Below are 21,003 nucleotides of genomic sequence, written 5' to 3'. Positions count from 1 at the left end.
ATATTGTTGTGGATATTTATACATGATTTCATTTATAAATGAGTTTGCCTGACACAAGCTTCTGTGAAGATGTCAATCTTTGCACAGAGTGGTGTTGTATTGGAGTAAAACATCTGATTTTAATGAGATTGATACAGAGGGTATCTGGAGTGGGTAGGCAATACTCTACTTTATCTACAGTGAAGGTGTTGAGCATAGAACACTCTGTTAATGTTGCTGAATTTTTATGAAAAGGCTAATCACTTATGTCTCATTGTTAGGAGGATTATTATTGTTATGTCTTCCTTGCAGAGGATGAGTGTGCTGTGATGTATGCAGAACCCAAGGCCTCGTGTCAAGGTAAGGTTCAGTGATGTGCAGCACTAGGGGAACTCAGCTAGGAATCAGGAGTCCCCCAGAAGTCTCAGAAGACATTAGTAGTGGATCCGGGTTAGAATAGGGTCTTCAGCAGCCCATTCTTGTCCCCCATGAAGATCCGGGTTAGAATAGGGTCTTCAGCAGCCCATTCTTGTCCCCCATGAAGATCCGGGTTAGAATAGGGTCTTCAGCAGCCCATTCTTGTCCCCATGAAGATCCGGGTTAGAATAGGGTCTTCAGCAGCCCATTCTTGTCCCCATGAAGATCCGGGTTAGAATAGGGTCTTCAGCAGCCCATTCTTGTCCCCATGAAGATCCGGGTTAGAATAGGGTCTTCAGCAGCCCATTCTTGTCCCCATGAAGATCCGGGTTAGAATAGGGTCTTCAGCAGCCCATTCTTGTCCCCATGAAGATCCGGGTTAGAATAGGGTCTTCAGCAGCCCATTCCTGTCCCCCATGAAGATCCGGGTTAGAAAAGGGTCTTCAGCAGCCCATTCTTGTCCCCATAAAGATCCGGGTTAGAATAGGGTCTTCAGCAGCCCATTCCTGTCCCCCATGAAGATCCGGGTTAGAAAAGGGTCTTCAGCAGCCCATTCTTGTCCCCCATGAAGATCTGGTTAGAATAGGTCTTCAGCAATCCATTCTTGTACCCCATGAAGATCCAGGTTAGAATATGGTCTTCAGCAACCCATGTTTATAACAGACAACTGTTTTTCATAAGAGGCAACTAACAGGATCGGGCCATCAGGCTTACTGTCTTTGTTGATGCATGTCATCGGATCCCGATTGCGTAGATCATTGATGATATTATCAATCGCAGGATTGTCGTGTCCAGACTCGATTATTTACAGACCTCCATCATATAGCATATAGAGTGTGTCATCATGTCAATTAGATGTGTTAGGAATAAAAAATATATTTGTTTGTGTTTGATATCTATGATACCAAAACACACAACAGAAATTAAGTCTTTATGACATTATGTAATGCTTAAACTAACAGATGTGTGCATTTGCTGCTTTGGAAGTACATATGAATAAAGTACAGGAGTTGGTAAAGGTCAAGGTCACATACTTATATTACATTGACCTGTGTCATTTATTAAACAGAGCCAATTGATTTGCAGGCATGTTTGTTTGCAGAAGCTCCCACACATTAGGACATCTTATTGGAAATGTTAAGCACAGGTTGAATGTATGATGCTCATTGAAAGTGTAGGCCCTGTTAGAATTAAGACCTCTTTTGTTTGTTTATCTCACCAAAAATACTACCCATCATATGATAAATTCTCATGTTTACCAACACAGTGGAATTATGATATGCTACCATTAATGGTCTCATTGGTCTTAGGGTTAATTCATAATGAATGAAATCTTCCAGTTTATCAAACCTTCAGGTTTGACTACAGAGACACCTTGCTACACTCATGTCCAACTTAGCTCTTGGAATGCCATGTTGTCCATCATTTAACAGTCTGTTTACTTTAAATTTACCTGGGAAACCGTGTCTTGGCAAATGTGCAATAGCTTATCGAACAATGTATATCTCAGTGTGCAAAATATGCTTGATATGGGATTATCCTATTCCTGCTTTGTGTCTGTTTCCAGCGGAGCCTGCCTGCCCCCCCAGATTGTGCCCCAACGTGTGTGAGACCCAGACTTGTGGGAGGGATCCATGTGCCATGTGTCATGTGGATCCATGCACATGTCAAGCCGTCTTCACGGACATGCTGACCAATAAGAACATCACTGACTGTGCAGCAAGTGGGTGCTTTGTTGTCTTTATATCATACTAGGTTGCTTGTCTGACTTGTAATACCTTAACTTTCATCTAATTAGTGGCAAGGTGTATGCTGCCTTAAATGCGGGTGTGACAATGTACAACAGTGCTGCCTTAAATACGGGTGTGACAATGTACGACAGAGTCTGTTTAAATACGGGTGTGACAATGTATGACAGAGTCGGTTTAAGTATGGGTGTGACAATGTACGACAGTGTTGGTTTAAGTATGGGTATGACAATGTATGACAGTATTGGTTTAAATACTGGTGTGACAATGTACAACAGTGCTGCCTTAAATACGGGTGTGACAATGTATGACACTGGTGCCTTAGATACGAGTGTGACAGTGTACTGCAGTGCTGCCTTAAATACAGGTGTGACAATATACAACAGTCCAGTTTTAACTACGGGTGTGACAATGTACGACAGAATCGGTTTAAATATGGGTGTGACAATGTACGACAGTGCTGCCTTAAATATGGGTATGACAATGTATGACAGTGTTGGTTTAAGTATGGGTATGACAATGTATGACAGTATTGGTTTAAATACGAGTGGGACAATATACGACAGTGCTGTCTTAACTACGGGTGTGACAATGTACGACAGAATCGGTTTAAATATGGGTGTGACAATGTACAATAGGGCTGCCTTAAATACGGGTGTGACAATGTACGACAGAGTCGGTTTAAGTATGGGTGTGACAATGTATGACAGTGCTGTCTTAACTACGGGTGTGACAATGTACGACAGAATCGGTTTAAATATGGGTGTGACAATGTACGACAGTGCCGGTTTAAGTATGGGTGTGACAATGTATGACAGTGTTGGTTTAAATATAAGTATGACAATGTACGACAGAGTCGGTTTAAATACGGGTGTGACAATGTATGACAGAGACGGTTTAAGTATGGGTGTGACAATGTACGACAGTGGTGGTTAAATAACGAGTATGACAATGTACGACAGTCAGTTTAGGTATGGGTGTGACAATGTATGACAGAGTTGTTGTAAATATGGGTATGACAATGTACGACAGTGATGGTTTAATTACGAGTATGACAATGTGAAACCGTGGTGGTTTAATTACGAGTATGACAATGTACGACAGAGTCGGTTTAAGTATGGGTGTGACAATGTACGACAGAGTCGGTTTAAGTATGGGTGTGACAATGTATGACAGAGTCAGTTTAAATATGGGTATGACACTGTGATTCAGTGTAGATTTTTATACCGTTATGACAACAGATGTGACTTTGTGGGTGTGTTTGGCTGTGACCCACACCCACTGTCAGATGGCCAGTGTACTGCATGTTTATATGTGTCTGTGTTGGCAGTGACCCACACCCACTGTCAGATGACCAGTGTACTGCATGTTTATATGTGTCTGTGTTGGCAGTGACCCACACCCACTGTCAGATGACCAGTGTACTGCATGTTTATATGTGTCTGTGTTGGCAGTGACCCACACCCACTGTCAGATGACCCACTGTACCAAGAAGATGGAGATGAAGAGAGAGATGCTGGTGACCGGGACCACCACAGTCTACCTGCCTACGTGTGGCCCTGATGGCCGCTATGAACCCAAACAGTGTCAAGATGACCGCTGCTGGTGTGTGGATGGTGTCGGTCAATGGCTCAAGCTTTCAGACTTGTACGAAGTTTGCGGTAAGTCTACTGTTATTGCTTGATCAGAACAGAAAACATCTTTTTACAAAGCTACCTTGTGAGTGAATTGAGCAGGAAAACAAATGTATGATCAGTGTGCTAGGATCAAGAATCTAAGTACCCCTGTAAACATATTTTCCAGGTCGGAATGAGACAGTGAACATTGTGATTACGATGAAGTTTGACCATGAGTTCAGCCTTGTTGCCAACAAGATAGAGGAATTCAAGAGGTGAGCAAACATTTAGGAGGAGGAAATCCTGGAACTGTTCTTCATTACAAGGCTTGTCTTTCTTGGATTGGGAGAGACTATAACAGTTCAGCCTGTTCGCTCAGATTAAAGAAATGCAGACAAACTGCCATCTTGTTTAATCACAGCCATTTTAGCCATATGTGGAAGGTTGTTGTTCATGGAATTTAACATTTCCGAAATCTTTACACAGAATGCTGACTCAGGGGGAGATAGGGCTAAATCTTGTGGAGATGAATATATGTTGTAGGCATGTAGTTGACCTGTTGTTGACATGTTGTTGACATGTTGTTGACATGTAGTTGACATGTAGTTGACCTGTAGTTGACCTGTTGTTGACCTGTTGTTGACATGTTGTTGACCTGTTGTTGACATGTTGTTGACATGTTGTTGACCTGTAGTTGACATGTAGTTGACATGTAGTTGACCTGTTGTTTCAGAGCTGTCATCATGTCAATCATAGAGGGCTCAGGCATAGCTGATGCTGAAGATTTCATCAAGGACATTAGGGTAGGTGTAACAACATTTAAGTAAGGGTGTAACAACATTCAGGAAGGTGTAACAATGCTCAGATAGGTCAAATGATATTCAGGTAGGTCAAATTATATTCAGGTAGGCCTAATGACGTTCAAGTAGATCTAACATTCACCTCAAAGTAAGTCTAGTAACACTCTGAAGTATTTTTCAGTTGATAAACGGAAACAACCTCAAGCCCCTACATGCCTCACCAAAGACGTCCAAACCCTGCCCATTCCTCCACGACATGCTTTGTCTCTATGTCCCTTATAGGGACCCTCAGAACTCACAGGTGACATTTCATAGAAAACACTGTACATGTATGCTGTAAGGTGTGTCTTGTGTTGCCAGGTGTACGAGGGGAGCATCAAAGTGGACACAACCCTGGAAGACAAGAAAGACCTGGTCGCCCCCTCCGCCGAACTGCCTGTCCTGGCAGACATGATGGAGAACAGGGTAAGATGCACATGTTGACACACTAGGTTACACATTGTCCTGGCAGACATGATGGAGAACAGGGTAAGATCCACATGTTGTCACACTAGGTTACACATTGTCCTGGCAGACATGATGGAGAACAGGGTAAGAGCCACATGTTGTCACACTAGGTTACACCCTGTCCTGGCAGACATGATGGAGAAAAGGGTAAGATCCACATGTTGTCACACTAGGTTACACCTTGTCCTGGCAGACATGATGGAGAACAGGGTAAGATCCACATGTTGTCACACTAGGTTACACATTGTCCTGGCAGACATGATGGAGAACAGGGGGTAAGATCCACATGTTGTCACACTAGGTTATACCTTGTCCTGGCAGACATGATGGAGAACAGGGTAAGATCCACATGTTGTCACACTAGGTTACACATTGTCCTGGCAGACATGATGGAGAACAGGGTAAGATCCACATGTTGTCACACTAGGTTACACATTGTCCTGGCAGACATGATGGAGAACAGGGTAAGATCCACATGTTGTCACTTTAGGTTACACATTGTCCTGGCAGACATGATGGAGAACAGGGTAAGATCCACATGTTGTCACACTAGGTTACACATTGTCCTGGCAGACATGATGGAGAACAGGGTAAGATCCACATGTTGTTACACTAGGTTACACATTGTCCTGGCAGACATGATGGAGAACAGGGTAAGATCCACATGTTGTCACTTTAGGTTACACATTGTCCTGGCAGACATGATGGAGAACAGGGTAAGATCCACATGTTGTCACACTAGGTTACACATTGTCCTGGCAGACATGATGGAGAACAGGGTAAGATCCACATGTTGTCACACTACGTTACACATTGTCCTGGCAGACATGATGGAGAACAGGGTAAGAGCCACATGTTGTCACACTAGGTTACACCTTGTCCTGGCAGACATGATGGAGAACAGGGTAAGATCCACATGTTGTCACACTAGGTTACACCTTGTCCTGGCAGACATGATGGAGAACAGGGTAAGATCCATATGTTGTCACACTAGGTTACACCTTGTCCTGGCAGACATGATGGAGAACAGGGTAAGATCCACATGTTGTCACACTAGGTTACACATTGTCCTGGCAGACATGATTGAGAACAGGGTAAGAGCCACAGAATAGATGCCAGGCCTCTAATAGAGGAAATATGGTATCTCCACAAGCCTGCAAGTCACTCAGTGTGGACCAGCTAAGGACAAGGTCCTGGTGACCTCTGTGACAGTGTGAACCAGCTCAAGGACAAGGTCCTGGGGACCTCAGTGACAGTGTGAACCAGCTCAAGGACAAGGTCCTGGGGACCTCAGTGACAGTGTGAATAAACTGAGGACAAGGTCCTGGGGACCTCTGTGACAGTGTGGACCAGCTCAGGACAAGGTCCTGGGGACCTCTGTGACAGTGTGGACCAGCTAAGGACAAGGTCCTGGGGACCTCTGTGACAGTGTGAACCAGCTCAAAGACAAGGTCCTGGGGACCTCTGTGACAGTGTGAACCAGCTCAAGGACAAGGTCCTGGGGACCTCAGTGACAGTGTGAATAAACTGAGGACAAGGTCCTGGGGACCTCTGACAGTGTGGACCAGCTCAGGACAAGGTCCTGGGGACCTCTGTGACAGTGGGGATCAACTCAGGACAAGGTCCTGGGGACATCTGTGACAGTGTGGACCAACTCAGGACAAGGTCCTGGGGACCTCTATGACAGTGTGGACCAGCTCAGGACAAGGTCCTGGGGACCTCTGTGACAGTGGGGATCAACTCAGGACAAGGTCCTGGGGACATCTGTGACAGTGTGGACCAGCTCAGGACAAGGTCCTGGGGACCTCTGTGACAGTGTGGACCAGCTCAGGACAAGGTCCTGGGGACCTCTGTGACAGTGTGGACCAGCTCAGGACAAGGTCCTGGGGACCTCTGTGACAGTGTGGACCTCCTCAGGACAAGGTCCTGGGGACATCTGTGACAGTGTGGACCAGCTCAGGACAAGGTCCTGGGGACATCTGTGACAGTGTGGACCAGCTCAGGACAAGGTCCTGGGGACATCTGTGACAGTGTGGACCAGCTCAGGACAAGGTCCTGGGGACCTCTGTGACAGTGGGGATCAACTCAGGACAAGGTCCTGGGGACCTCTGTGACAGTGTGAACCAGCTCAGGACAAGGTCCTGGGGACCTCTGTGACAGTGTGGACCAGCACAGGACAAGGTCCTGGGGACCTCTGTGACAGTGTGGACCTCCTCAGGACAAGGTCCTGGGGACCTCTGTGACAGTGTGGACCAGCTCAGGACAAGGTCCTGGAGACATCTGTGACAGTGTGGACCAGCTCAGGACAAGGTCCTGGGGACCTCTGTGACAGTGTGAACCAGCTCAGGACAAGGTCCTGGGGACCTCTGTGACAGTGTGGACCAGCTAAGGGCAAGGTCCTGGGGACCTCAGTGACAGTGTGAATAAACTGAGGACAAGGTCCTGGGGACCCCTGTGACAGTGTGGATCAACTCAGGACAAGGTCCTGGGGACCTCTGTGACAGTGTGGATCAACTCAGGACAAGGTCCTGGGGACCTCTGTGACAGTGTGGACCAGTTCAGTGACAGTGTGGACCAGCTCAGTGACAGGGAACCCTTTCAGGGTCATGGCTACGAGTGCATCACACTCTTGTCTGGCTCTACATGATGCTGAGATGGTTGTAGACATTACTCTCAGCATTAGACCTCCAATCAGATGGGCTAGTTTCCTTCATAGCTGTTGCAGAATAGATCCCCACTGGAAAATGTTGTTTTGTGATGTTATAGTATCATTATGGTAAACTGTGTTGGGCATTTGGATCAGTATGCACAAACAGAAGCCCACAAGGACATTGTGTCATTATTTGTTGCAAAGATTTTGTCCTGAAAACATTTTTTGAAAAGTAATGTTGTTAGCCCAGTGGGTATTTTTTGCCTTATGAATAAGTTGGATTGGGGCATTTTTGCCTTAAGAATATAAGTTTGATTTGGAAATGCCTCTACTACAAACTGAGAGTAAAGGATTTAATACTTTTAATGACTACTTCTGACATTGCAGATAAAGAGTGGTGATATGTCAGTGAAGTTTGAAGGTCAGGCACTGGTGGCCAACTCAGGGCTATACAGCAGAACCAACCGGTTTGAAGGGCAGCCTCCCACAGAAGAATCCTCAACAACAGTCATGCCCCCAGCTGAGCCCGAACCAGAACCCCTGGAGCAGAAGGTTATCATCATCATCTCCGTGGTGGCAGGCGTTGTGGGGCTGGTTCTCCTCTCCGTGCTGGTCTATGTAAGTAGCATACAGTGTCACCATGTGCTGGTCTATGTAAGTAGCATACAGTGTCACCATGTGCTGGTCTATGTAAGTAGCATACAGTGTCACCATGTGCTGGTCTATGTAAGTAACATACAGTGTCACCATGTGCTGGTCTATGTAAGTAGCATACAGTGTCACCATGTGCTGGTCTGTGTAAGTAGCATATAGTGTCACCATGTGCTGGTCTATGTAAGTAGCATACAGTGTCACCATGTGCTGGTCTGTGTAAGTAGCATACATTGTCACCATGTGCTGGTCTATGTAAGTAGCATACAGTGTCACCATGTGCTTGTCTATGTAAGTAGCATACAGTGTCACCATGTGCTGGTCTGTGTACGTAGCATACAGTGTCACCATGTGCTGGTCTATGTAAGTAGCATACAGTGTCACCATGTGCTGGTCTGTGTACGTAGCATACAGTGTCACCATGTGCTGGTCTGTGTACGTAGCATACAGTGTCACCATGTGCTGGTCTGTGTAAGTAGCATACAGTGTCACCATGTGCTGGTCTGTGTAAGTAGCATACAGTGTCACCATGTGCTGGTCTGTGTAAGTAGCATATAGTGTCACCATGTGCTGGTCTATGTAAGTAGCATACAGTGTCACCATGTGCTGGTCTGTGTAAGTAGCATACAGTGTCACCATGTGCTGGTCTATGTAAGTAGCATACAGTGTCACCATGTGCTGGTCTATGTAAGTAGCATACAGTGTCACCGTGTGCTGGTCTGTGTACGTAGCATACAGTGTCACCATGTGCTGGTCTATGTAAGTAGCATACAGTGTCACCATGTGCTGGTCTGTGTACGTAGCATACAGTGTCACCATGTGCTGGTCTGTGTACGTAGCATACAGTGTCACCATGTGCTGGTCTGTGTACGTAGCAACCAAAGTGTTAATATATGCTTGTAGATGTAAGTAGCATACATACATGTACAGCATCAACAGATAGTTTGAAGACCTATCTAGGTGTATGTTACTGTGCTGTGTGATACAATATTTGATGGTGTTACTGTGCTGCTAGATACAGTATGAAGGGACACAGGTGGCCCTGCCATCTAAGACGCTGTGATTGGTTGTGCAGAGTTGTGTCCCTTGGGCATGCCAGAAACCTATGATTGTGAGTTCAAATCCTGGTTCCCCCCGATTATGTTTCTAGGTTTGTCAGCACCATACCCGTGCTCTTGGGTTTCAACAAAGTGGTAAACGTCTGAGACCTGGCTTTCCTCCAACTTTAAGCGATATAACTGGAATACTGTTAAAAGCTGTGTTAAACCCAACTCACTCCTGATACAGTATGTGACTGTATGTTTCTGTGATGTGTGTTACAATATGTGACTTTGTGTTACTGTGCTGCGAGATACAATATGTAACTGTGTTACTATGCTGTGTGATAAAATATGTGTCTGTGTTACTGTGCTGCATGATACAATATGTGACTGTGTTACAGTGCTGCGTGATACAATATGTGACTGTGTTACTGTGGTGCGTAATAAAATATGTGACTGTGTTACTTTGTTGCAGGATATAATGTGTGAAAGTGTGTTAATGTGCTGCATTATACAATATGTGACAGTGTGTTACTGTGCTGCATGATACAAAATGTGACAGTGCTGTGTGATTCAATATGCGACTGTGTTACTGTACTGCAGGATAAAATATGTGCCTGTTGTAGTGTGCTGCGTGAAACAATGTGACTGTGTGTTACTGTGCTGTGTGATACAATATGTGACTGTTACTGTGCTGTGTGATACAATATGTGACTGTGTTACTGTGCTGCGTGATACAATATGTGACTGTGTTAGTGTGCTGTGTGATACAATATGTGACTGTTGTAGTGTGCTGCATGATATAATATGTGACTGTGTTTCTGTGCTGTGTGATACAATATGTGACTGTGTTTTACTGTGCTGCATGATACAATATGCTACTGTGCTCCATGATACAATATGTGACTGTTACTGTGCTGTGTGATACACTATATGACTGGGTTACTGTGCTGCGTGATACAATATGTGACTGTGTATTACTTTGCTGCATGGTACAATATGTTACTGTGCTGCATGATACAATATGTGACTGTGTTACTGTGCTGCACGATACAATATGTGTCTGTTGTAGTGTGCTGCGTGATGGTGACTGTGTTACTGTGCTGCATGATACAATATGTGACTGTGTTACTGTGCTGCACGATACAATATGTGTCTGTTGTAGTGTGCTGCGTGATGGTGACTGTGTTACTGTGCTGCATGATACAATATGTTACTGTGCTGCATGATACAATATGTGACTGTGTGTTACTGTGCTGCATGATACAATATGTGACTGTGTGTTACTGTGCTGCACGATACAATATGTGTCTGTTGTAGTGTGCTGCGTGATGGTGACTGTGTTACTGTGCTGCATGATACAATATGTGACTGTGTTACTGTGCTGCACGATACAATATGTGTCTGTTGTAGTGTGCTGCGTGATGGTGACTGTGTTACTGTGCTGCATGATACAATATGTTACTGTGCTGCATGATACAATATGTGACTGTGTGTTACTGTGCTGCATGATACAATATGTGACTGTGTGTTACTGTGCTGCACGATACAATATGTGTCTGTTGTAGTGTGCTGTGTGATGGTGACTGTGTTACTGTGCTGCATGATACAATATGTTACTGTGCTGCATGATACAATATGTGACTGTGTTTTACTGTGTTGCATGATACAATATGCTACTGTGCTGCATGATACAATATGTGACTGTTACTGTGCTGTGTGATACAATATATGACTGGGTTACTGTGCTGCGTGATACAATATGTGACTGTGTATTACTTTGCTGCATGGTACAATGTTACTGTGCTGCATGATACAATATGTGACTGTGTGTTACTGTGCTGCACAATACAATATGTGTCTGTTGTAGTGTGCTGCGTGATGGTGACTGTGTTACTGTGCTGCATGATACAATATGTTACTGTGCTGCATGATACAATATGTGACTGTGTGTTACTGTGCTGCATGATACAATATGTAACTGTGTGTTACTGTGCTGCATGATACAATATGTAACTGTGTGTTACAGTTCTGCTGTTGTCAGCGTCGGAACAAAGCAGAGACGGGTTCCCAGAGCGGCTCAAGTGACTACAGCATAGAGAAGGTATGTTCCGTAGGTCTGCAGTAGCATCTGACAACAGGTACCACACAATCCTGTAGTATATGACGACAGGTAACACACAATCCTGTAGCATCTGACAACAGGTACCACACAATCCTGTAGTATCTGACGACAGGTACCACACAATCCTGTAGTATCTGACAACAGGTACCACACAATCCTGTAGCATCTGACAACAGGTACCACACAATCCTGTAGCATCTGACAACAGGTAACACACAATCCTGTAGCATCTGACAACAGGTAACACAAAATTCTTTAGCATCTGACAACAGTTAACAGACAATCCTGTAGCATCTGACAACAGGTAACACACAATCCTGTAGCATCTGACAACAGGTAACACACAATCCTGTAGCATCTGACAACAGGTAACAGATAATCCTGTAGCATCTAACAACAGGTAACAGGCAATCCTGTAGTGTCTGACAACAGGTAACAGATAACCCTGTAGCGTCTGACAACAGGTATCACACAATCCTGTAGTGTCTGACAACAGGTAACAGACAATCCTGTAGCGTCTGACGACAGGTAACACACAACCCTGCAGTGTCTGACAACAGGTAACAGACAATCTTGTAGCGTCTGACGACAGGTAACACACAATCCTGTAGTATATCACAACAGGTAACAGACAATTCTGTAGCATCTGACAACAGGTAACAGACAATCCTGTAGCATCTGACATCAGGTAACAGACAATCCTGTAGCATCTGACGACAGGTAACAGATAACCGTGTAGCATCGGACAACAGGTAACAGAGAGAGTAGAAAGACATCAACTTGGCTTAGCTTGTACCAGTAAACACTGGGGGCGGTCGGGTAGCCTAGTGGTTAAAGCGTTCGCTCGTCACGCCGAAGACCCGGGTTCGATTCCCGACATGGGTACAATGTGTGAAGCCAATTTTTGGTGTCCCCCGCCGTGATATTGCTGGAATATTGCTAAAAGCAGCGTAAAACCAAACTCACTCACTCACTCAGTAAACACTGTATCTTGATACGTATCGTATCGTTACACCTCTACAGGTAACACACAATCCTATAGTATATGACAACAGGTAAAAGACAGCCCTGTAGCATCTGACAACAGGTAACACAAAATTCTTTAGCATCTGACAACAGTTAACAGACAATCCTGTAGCATCTGACAACAGGTAACACAAAATTCTTTAGCATGTGACAACAGGTAACACACAATCCTGTAGTATATGATGACGGGTAACAGACAATCCTGTAGTGTCTGACAACAGGTAACACACAATCCTGTAGTATATGACGACAGGTAATGCACAATCCTGTAGCATCTGACAACAGGTAACACACAATCCTGTAGCATCTGACAACAGGTAACAGACAATCCTGTAGTGTCTGACAACAGGTAACACACAATCCTGTAGCATCTGACAACAGGTAACAGACAATCCTGTAGCATCTGACAACACGTAACAGACAACCCTGCAGTGTCTGACGACAGTTACAGATAACCATGTAGCGTCTGGTGACAGGTAACAGACAATCCTGTAGCATCTGACAACAGGTAACAGATAACCGTGTAGCATCTGACAACAGGTAACAGACAATCCAAGTAGTGTCTGACGACAGGTAACAGATAACCCTGTAGCATCTGACAACAGGTAACAGACAATACTGTAGCATCTGTCAACAGGTAACAGACAATCCTGTAGCGTCTGACAACAGGTACCACACAATCCTGTAGCATCTGACAACAGGTAACAGATAACCGTGTAGCATCTGACAACAGGTAACAGACAATCCAAGTAGTGTCTAACGACAGGTAACAGATAACCCTGTAGCATCTGACAACAGGTAACAGACAATCCTGTAGCATCTGACAACAGGTAACAGACAATCCTGTAGCGTCTGACGACAGTTAACAGACAATCCTGTAGCATCTGACGACAGGTAACAGACAGTCCTGTAGTGTGTGACGACAGGTAACAGACAATCCTGTAGCGTCTGACGACAGGTAACAGACAGTCCTGTAGCGTCTGACGACAGGTAACACACAATCCTGTAGCGTCTGACGACAGGTAACACACAATCCTGTAGCGTCTGACGACAGGTAACAGACAGTCCTGTAGCGTCTGACGACAGGTAACACACAATCCTGTAGCGTCTGACGACAGGTAACAGACAATCCAGTAAATCAACTTGTTGGAAGGGCAACCTGGCAGAAGGTTGTCTAAAATATGCTGTTTTAGAACTTATGATCTTCAAATAATACTGTCCATTTTACATGGAAAGTAGTTACATGACATTAGTGTTAATAGGTATAGTGCATGTGGTATCATGCAATGATCTCCACTCTCTTCTCAACCTCATCAATACACTAACATATAGTCCCCAAATAAGAAATATGTGTAAGGTTAAATATACATTTAATAAAAGAAACCTGGAGTATTAAGCAACCATCAAGTCTCCCAATTGCAGGTACCCTGTGAAGATCCAGGTAGAGAATAGGTCTTCAGCAATACATGCTTTCTGTAAGAGACGACTATGCTTGTCGTAAGAGGCGACTAACAGGATCGGGTGGTCAACCTCGCTGATTTACCTGATGTATATCATCGTATCCCAATTGCGTGGATCGATGCTCAATATGTCAATCACTGGATTGTCTGGTCCAGACTCGGATTATTTACAGACCACCGTCATTTATATGGAATATTGCTGAGTGCAGCGTTAAACAACAAACAAACAAATCTATAATGCAGGGTATAGCGGAGGAGGGAATGACAATGACATCTGGGTGCTTGTTTTATTAAATATATGTTTGGAGGTTTGTAAGAGTGACTATCTCATCAAAAGACATGTCCTCATCTTCTGTTGTAGTTTTACACCTCCTAATGCTTCTGCTTTTCCAGAAACAAGACCACCAAGCTCCAGCTGTCACCAATGCCACTTATGGAATGGTGTACCCAGGGACAGACAATCGGTCCTACAAGCAAGATGAGGACTTCATCAAAGTCCGACTTTGAGTTAACTCCCTTTCAAGATGGGGCCATTCTGGGTTTTTTAAAATTGTTGACATCAAACAGTTTGACCAAATTGTGATATAGAATCCTACTTAATTTTTGGGATGTCTTAATAGGACAGATTTGAAGAGAAAAAACATCCCAAATATGTTAACTGTTTATTTTGACTTTTCTGAGTTCAACTATTGTGAAACGGTTGAAAACCTTTGCTGATGATAATGTACACATTACATGTCTTTTATATACATGTGATTGCATAATGCTGTAAATAGCTGATCAGTGTGTGCCTCTTCAAGAAAGGTTTCATATCTAGAGTTTGTTTTTCTAACTATCTTGGATGATATATTTTTTACCTGTTCCAACAGTGAATAGTTTTCCCCTTATAAATACTCTGTGCACCCTATAGTACATCATGACAATGATTTTTGTTATGATATGCAGCATGTTGTTCAATCCACCCAAACTTTCAATCTGACTATGTGTAATCATTCCTATGTATTCAGAAAGGATCTGGACTTTGTGATATTTAAAAAAATGTTTTTTTATATGATTTTTGAGCTACCATATTTAAGTGAAATCCATCCACAAATAACAGATTGTATATTGGAGTAATGTTTCTAGCATTTCATCAAGAAGTATCGTTGACACATAACAGTTTGATGAGCATTACAAACAATCTTTTTTTTATAAAAATGTTTGTTTTGCAATCACATCTAGTTTTTTACCCCATTAGTTGTTGTTTTTTAGAACTACCTGCAGTTATAGTTTCTGTCTTTAGACATAGTGCAGCCTTTAAAAAGTAATCTTGATTATCTTGATATACTTCAGATAAAATGTTTCCCATGCTTTAGTATATGACTCTGAATGTAACCAATATTGATTTTACTGTATGTTCTATAATAATCAGAGTGTAGCATACAATACATTGTATTACTAACTTCCCACACACAATAATTCTTTACTAGAGTTTCTACACCTGTACACACTAGTATTTGCTAACACTGCATGCATAGAAAAAAAATCAGTATAGAAATTTGATATTTCCATGTTAAAAAAAGTACAAAGACCAGAAATATTGTGTGGACTTATTTTCTTAAAGGATATGTGAACACATTTATTAAATATCAGTTGAAGTTCAGTTAAAGACTTACATCTTGGTGGAGCAACTACTTTAGACGCATGTACACACAATATGGCCAAATATAAGACTTTCTTTTGTAATATATGTTGTTGAATCAATTTTATGCTTTTGTAAACCTGAATAAAGATCTGATAAATACTGAAAGTGACTTGTTTCATCTAGAATAGCATCCATACAGTCCCCTTCAAAGTGAGGAGTAGTACTGAAAGTGACTTGTTTCACCTACAATAGCATCCATACAGTCCCCATCAAAGTGAGGAGTAGTACTGAAAGTGACTTGTTTCACCTACAATAGCATCCATACAGTCCCCATCAAAGTGAGGAGTAGTACTGAAAGTGACTTGTTTCACCTACAATAGCATCCATACAGTCCCCATCAAAGTGAGGAGTAGTACTGAAAGTGACTTGTTTCACCTACAATAGCATCCATACAGTCCCCATCAAAGTGAGGAGTAGTACTGAAAGTGACTTGTTTCACCTACAATAGCATCCATACAGTCCCCATCAAAGTGAGGTGTCCTTCCAAGTGGTTTGATGTAGGCTGGGTAGATTGACGTGGAAAATGATGGACTTGAGTTTTCTTAGCAGATCTCGACGAAGAGGTAACTGGATAGGTTCCTCCATTAGTAGTCTTCGTAGTCTGGGCCATTTTGGAGCTATCAGAATTATTACGCAATCCATCTCCTCCACTTTGTGGATGACTTTGTGTAGGAGAGACCATGGTGGGAATGCGTACGCAAATAGATTCGTCCAATCCATCGATAGTATGTGGATCTGGTGAGCTCTTGGGTCGGGAACCGGACTGACATGAACTGAAGGTTGGTTGTTCTTGCATGTGGTTAATAGATCCAGGTGTGGTGTGTCCCATAACTTGGTTATCCAGGTGAAGATCTGTGGATCTAAGGTTCATTCTGTTGCCACTGGCGAGAAAGGCTGTCAGACAGTATGTTCAGTTTCCCGGGTATATGTCTTGCTTCCATCCAGCAATTGAACGAGTCTGCCAAGGCAAACAATCATGTAGTCTCCGTCATCAGGGAGCTGGTTCCTCCCTGCTTCTGAATATTGGCCACTACTGTGGTGTTGTGCGTGGCTATGAGAATGGATGATTGATAAAGATGTATCTTCCATTCCAGGATGGCGAAATAGATGGCCTTCATTTCCCTGCAGTTGATATGAAGGTTCTTCTCTTCTGTGTTCCAAGATCCCTGTACTGTGAGATTGACCATATGGGCTCCCCATCTCAAATCTGATGCGTCTATAAATAGATAGTGTTCAGGCGTCAGGTAAGTCAAAGGGTTGCCATCATCACATGCTCTCTGTGATTCCACCAATGGAGATCTTGTAGTAATCTGGGAGGTAACTGAGTCTGGAACTCTTGGCCGTGAGCTCGCATAGAGTTGATCCAAGTCTGTAGAGGACGTAGCCTCAGCCTTCCTCTGAAGGTCATATCCTGTAGAAACGTTATGTTGCCTGGAAGAGACATCCACCACCTCAGCAACTTGCTGGGTTGATGTGAGAGTGATTGAATCATCTTGATAGTCTTGTTGAATCAATACTCTGGTGGGCATAGATATACCCTGTCTAGCTGAAATCTTGCTCCGATGTCTTGACATGGAGTAGTCTCGGACTTGGAGGGATTGTCTGGGAAGCCTAGGTGGGTCATAAGTTGGACCAAGGATATCATGTTCTGATGTAGTTGAGCTTTCTCTTTGTCTGCCACTAGGAAATCGTCCCGGTAACCATGGATTCGAACTGGCTGAATGTTAGCAAACTTGATGACTGGCGCTGTAATCCTGTTGTTGCTGGAATAGCTGATGAATAAGACTGACAGAGAGTACAGGAGATGATGGGATATCTGGAGAGAGAGATGCTGGGGTGGAAGCTGATTTCTCAGCTGAGATGTACTCCACTTTCTGCTAAGCGGCCTCACGTCTCTTGGCCTTGGTCGTAGCTTCGGCCATCTTGGAGAAGATAATATCAGATATGTTGACACACTTCTCACATCTTTTATCCTTATTACAAGAAGTGCCTCTGCACTTTGTTCAGCTTTCATGAGGATCTCCCATGACAATGAACCGGCCACACTTCTTACACCCGGGGGTAGAGGGAGGCTGCATGTTGACCTCACAAAGAGCACCAAACAAAAGCTATACTTATGTGTGTGATCTTATTACTGCAGCAGCAAAATTAAGGTATACTTATATGTCTGTTATTTACAGAAAATTCTTTGAATAATCTTAGATTAATGTGACTTGCTACCAAGTGTTAGATCGTTATTACTATTATAATAGGTGTTGACTCTTGCACACACAGGAAAAAAGAGAGGTTGCCACCATTATGATGTCATGACTTGGGTAGTTACGAGACTAAATGGCGACAACTAGTTGTGTGTAATTGACAGTGAAGAGGTCTGTTGAAAATCTGAAAGTTTTAGTTAGTGTGATTGAAGCCAAAATACAGGATCTATGGCAGATATGTAATAGAGGTAGAAGTTTCGTAAGAATGATACTATTTCTCTGTATTACTTCATTTCAACGCTTACTTCATTTTTTTTTGCAAGAAGTCAAGTTAATGTAATAGATATCTATAGCATTTAGTGTCTCCAGCCCTTATACCTAGGAATTTTTAACAGTCCATTTCTGAGAGAAATAGCCACATTGACAAAACGCCAGTTTTAATATGACTGCAACATCGTTTGAAGAGAGAAATAAAGGCGTAACATTTACACCACAAAATGTGAAGCAAAGTTATAATATTTTCGTTATTATTAATGGAATATGCTGACTTCAGCAACTGACAAACTATTTGACTGAGACTTTAAAATAGAATTTTAAATCTGAAATCCACTTTACTTTTTGAAGTCCTTATTATTTTGATCTTGAAATTTTATTTATATCAGAACACTAACTGTCGAAATATCCTGTACGTGTTATTGAAAACATCAGAATATTTGGCCATTACTCTGATCAATGTCTTATCGTAACAAATTCCTTGACAAACCCCATACCTGGTAACAGGAGACAGAGTGACACGCCTTAAAACAGGGGTGGTGGAACAATGTTAACATTGGGTGTGACCACCATCTGCGTTGATTCAGATGCAACACCAGATGATGGCGAAGAGCCCTGGGATGTTGTTCCAATGCCAGGTAAGCTGTGATCTTTCAGTCAGGTGGAACACAAAATAAGATGAAACAAAATTCTTAATTTTAAAGGCTTTATTGCAGAAAAAATGTCAACAATGGTTTTGGTCCCTTAAATACAGGTTGATCTAACAATAACACATGCCTGATGATGCTCAACATATTAGTACATGTATATCTATACAGTTTCTTACTTTGTGTGGTTTCACAGGATGCAATAATAAACAGCAGACTGCCTTAAATTTATGCAAAATGAGCACAGAAATGAGAAAGCAAAATATCAGACTGTTTCAAGTTGTTCTTTATAAAATCTGTCATCAAAAACAATTACTAGTACGTAACTGGAAATGTAGAATTGAGCAATGAGAAGAAAGACATGTCCTTGAAGAAAGCTCCACCACAAATATAATTTCTTGAGTTACAATCAGTTGCCCCTCAGTGCCACCAGGTGGTGGGTACAATTCCATGTATGGGAACCTAGTCCTGGTCGCTGGCTGCAGATGGAGACATTTGGTCAAGGACTCATTATGGCTAATAAAGTAAATCACAACAATATTCCACAAATATCACTTTTTATGAAATAAAAACAAATAACCACTTCTTTTCAGATATTATATGGACCTACATGTACTTGGGTGATAAAATGTTGGAAAATGTAGCCATCCTGCTTGACCTTCCAGACAAAATCTCAGATTGTCAGGACATTTTTAGAAGGAATGAGAGTTGTACAATCTCCCTTGTTTTTGGTTGATAAGTCTGTTACAATAATTACATGTCACATATTAAAGCATAAAATTTGGTTGGTAGAAACCGATAAAATCCTTGCCTCATTTCTGTGGAAGGAAGATGCAACCTTGTTATTTCCTTTATATACACAGATCAGGAATGTTTTGTTCAAGGTTTGTTTTGTTAATTCTAAGCCCAAAGACTGTTGACACTCCCCGGTCTCCATGAGGTATTAATTAGTGGATTTGACTGATTACTTTGGCGGATGAGAAGGTCTCACATGCACTAGTTCCACCCACACAAGGCAAGGCGAAAACAACCAAAACTGTAGGGACATTGACAGACACACTGAGGAAGAGTAAAACTGACGTACCCTGCTTTCAGTCAATACATATTAATGAATTTAGTTTGGATACCTTCACGGTCAGGTGCTGTCACCTCGTCTTTGTTTTCAATGCTTCAGTATGTGGCTTGTAAACCTGCCATGTTGCACATGCTATACGTATAGCAGTTGCTGGCTCACCACAATACACTTTAGTTATATATTCGATAGGGGCTGTACTTGGTATTTGCTGTGCCCTTATCAGGGAATGTATCAACTCCTGGTCATTTTCAATACACCTTCAACAAAGAAAAACATGTCAACGAGACTAAAATAGGGGTATAACTAGAGATTCACCACACGTTTCTAACTACAAGGTCACCAGGCCTGCTGGCACAAAGGCAGTCTACCTGCCAGATCCATTCCTGGATGCTTGTCAGCGTTAGTGCAATAAGCCCGACACCAGGGACCATTATATATTAAAAGCTGGATTAAGCTTGCCTTCAGTATATATGTAAAACTAAAACCCCTGCCAGGAAATCCCAGTACTCAAGCCATTGTGCAGCTGTCATGAAAACAAAACAAAAATCAATCACACGAAAAACAACTGGGTAAAACATAAAGAATGGCACATCATCAACACATGCAGTTTACTGTGTGTAAATCACATATAGATAAGACTAGAAAAGGAACAAATTGATGACATAGACATAAAATCTTCACAAAATGATCTGAGCATTAATTGATACAAGAAACTAGCATTCCGTAAAAGGTCACCGAATGTGGATTAGGTATACATGAATACATAGCAACAACATGGACGGTCATGTCCTGGGCCTTATTCCCAAAAGTTATCTCAGTGCTACGACTATCTAAGTCAATGATAAAATACAGGTATTACAATTGCCTCAGCACTAAGATTGCTTTGTGGAACTGGGCCTTATTCCCGAAAGTTACCTCAGTGCTACGACTATCTAAGTCAATGATAAAATACAGGTATTACAATTGCCTCAGCACTAAGATTGCTTTGTGGAACTGGGCCTTATTCCCAAAAGTTACCTCAGTGCTACGACTATCTAAGTCAATGATAAAATACAGGTATTACAATTGCCTCAGCACTAAGATTGCTTTGTGGAACTGGACCTTATT

At 42.7% G+C, this 21,003-nt stretch overlaps 1 protein-coding gene across 5 annotated transcripts in view; it reads left to right on the top strand.

Moving 5' to 3' along the window:
• The window catches only part of LOC139459512 (uncharacterized), a 177,332-nt gene extending 161,530 nt beyond the window's left edge, over positions 1–15,802 (top strand). For all 5 annotated transcript variants that reach the window (XM_071241015.1, XM_071241018.1, XM_071241017.1 and 2 more), the window contains 9 exons: positions 292–339; positions 1,964–2,119; positions 3,599–3,805; positions 3,948–4,035; positions 4,494–4,563; positions 4,921–5,025; positions 8,105–8,335; positions 11,438–11,512; positions 14,413–15,802. In XM_071241015.1, coding sequence (XP_071097116.1) covers positions 292–339; positions 1,964–2,119; positions 3,599–3,805; positions 3,948–4,035; positions 4,494–4,563; positions 4,921–5,025; positions 8,105–8,335; positions 11,438–11,512; positions 14,413–14,526 — 1,094 coding nt within the window. In that variant the 3' untranslated portion in view covers positions 14,527–15,802. The remainder of the gene's footprint in view (positions 1–291; positions 340–1,963; positions 2,120–3,598; positions 3,806–3,947; positions 4,036–4,493; positions 4,564–4,920; positions 5,026–8,104; positions 8,336–11,437; positions 11,513–14,412) is intronic.
• Positions 15,803–21,003: the final 5,201 nt, after the last annotated feature.

The sequence above is a fragment of the Haliotis cracherodii genome, unplaced genomic scaffold, assembly GCF_022045235.1.
Source record: "Haliotis cracherodii isolate W230 unplaced genomic scaffold, xgHalCrac1.p SCAF_13, whole genome shotgun sequence".
NCBI lineage: Eukaryota > Metazoa > Mollusca > Gastropoda > Lepetellida > Haliotidae > Haliotis > Haliotis cracherodii.
This window is presented reverse-complemented; position numbering and strand designations above follow the sequence as displayed.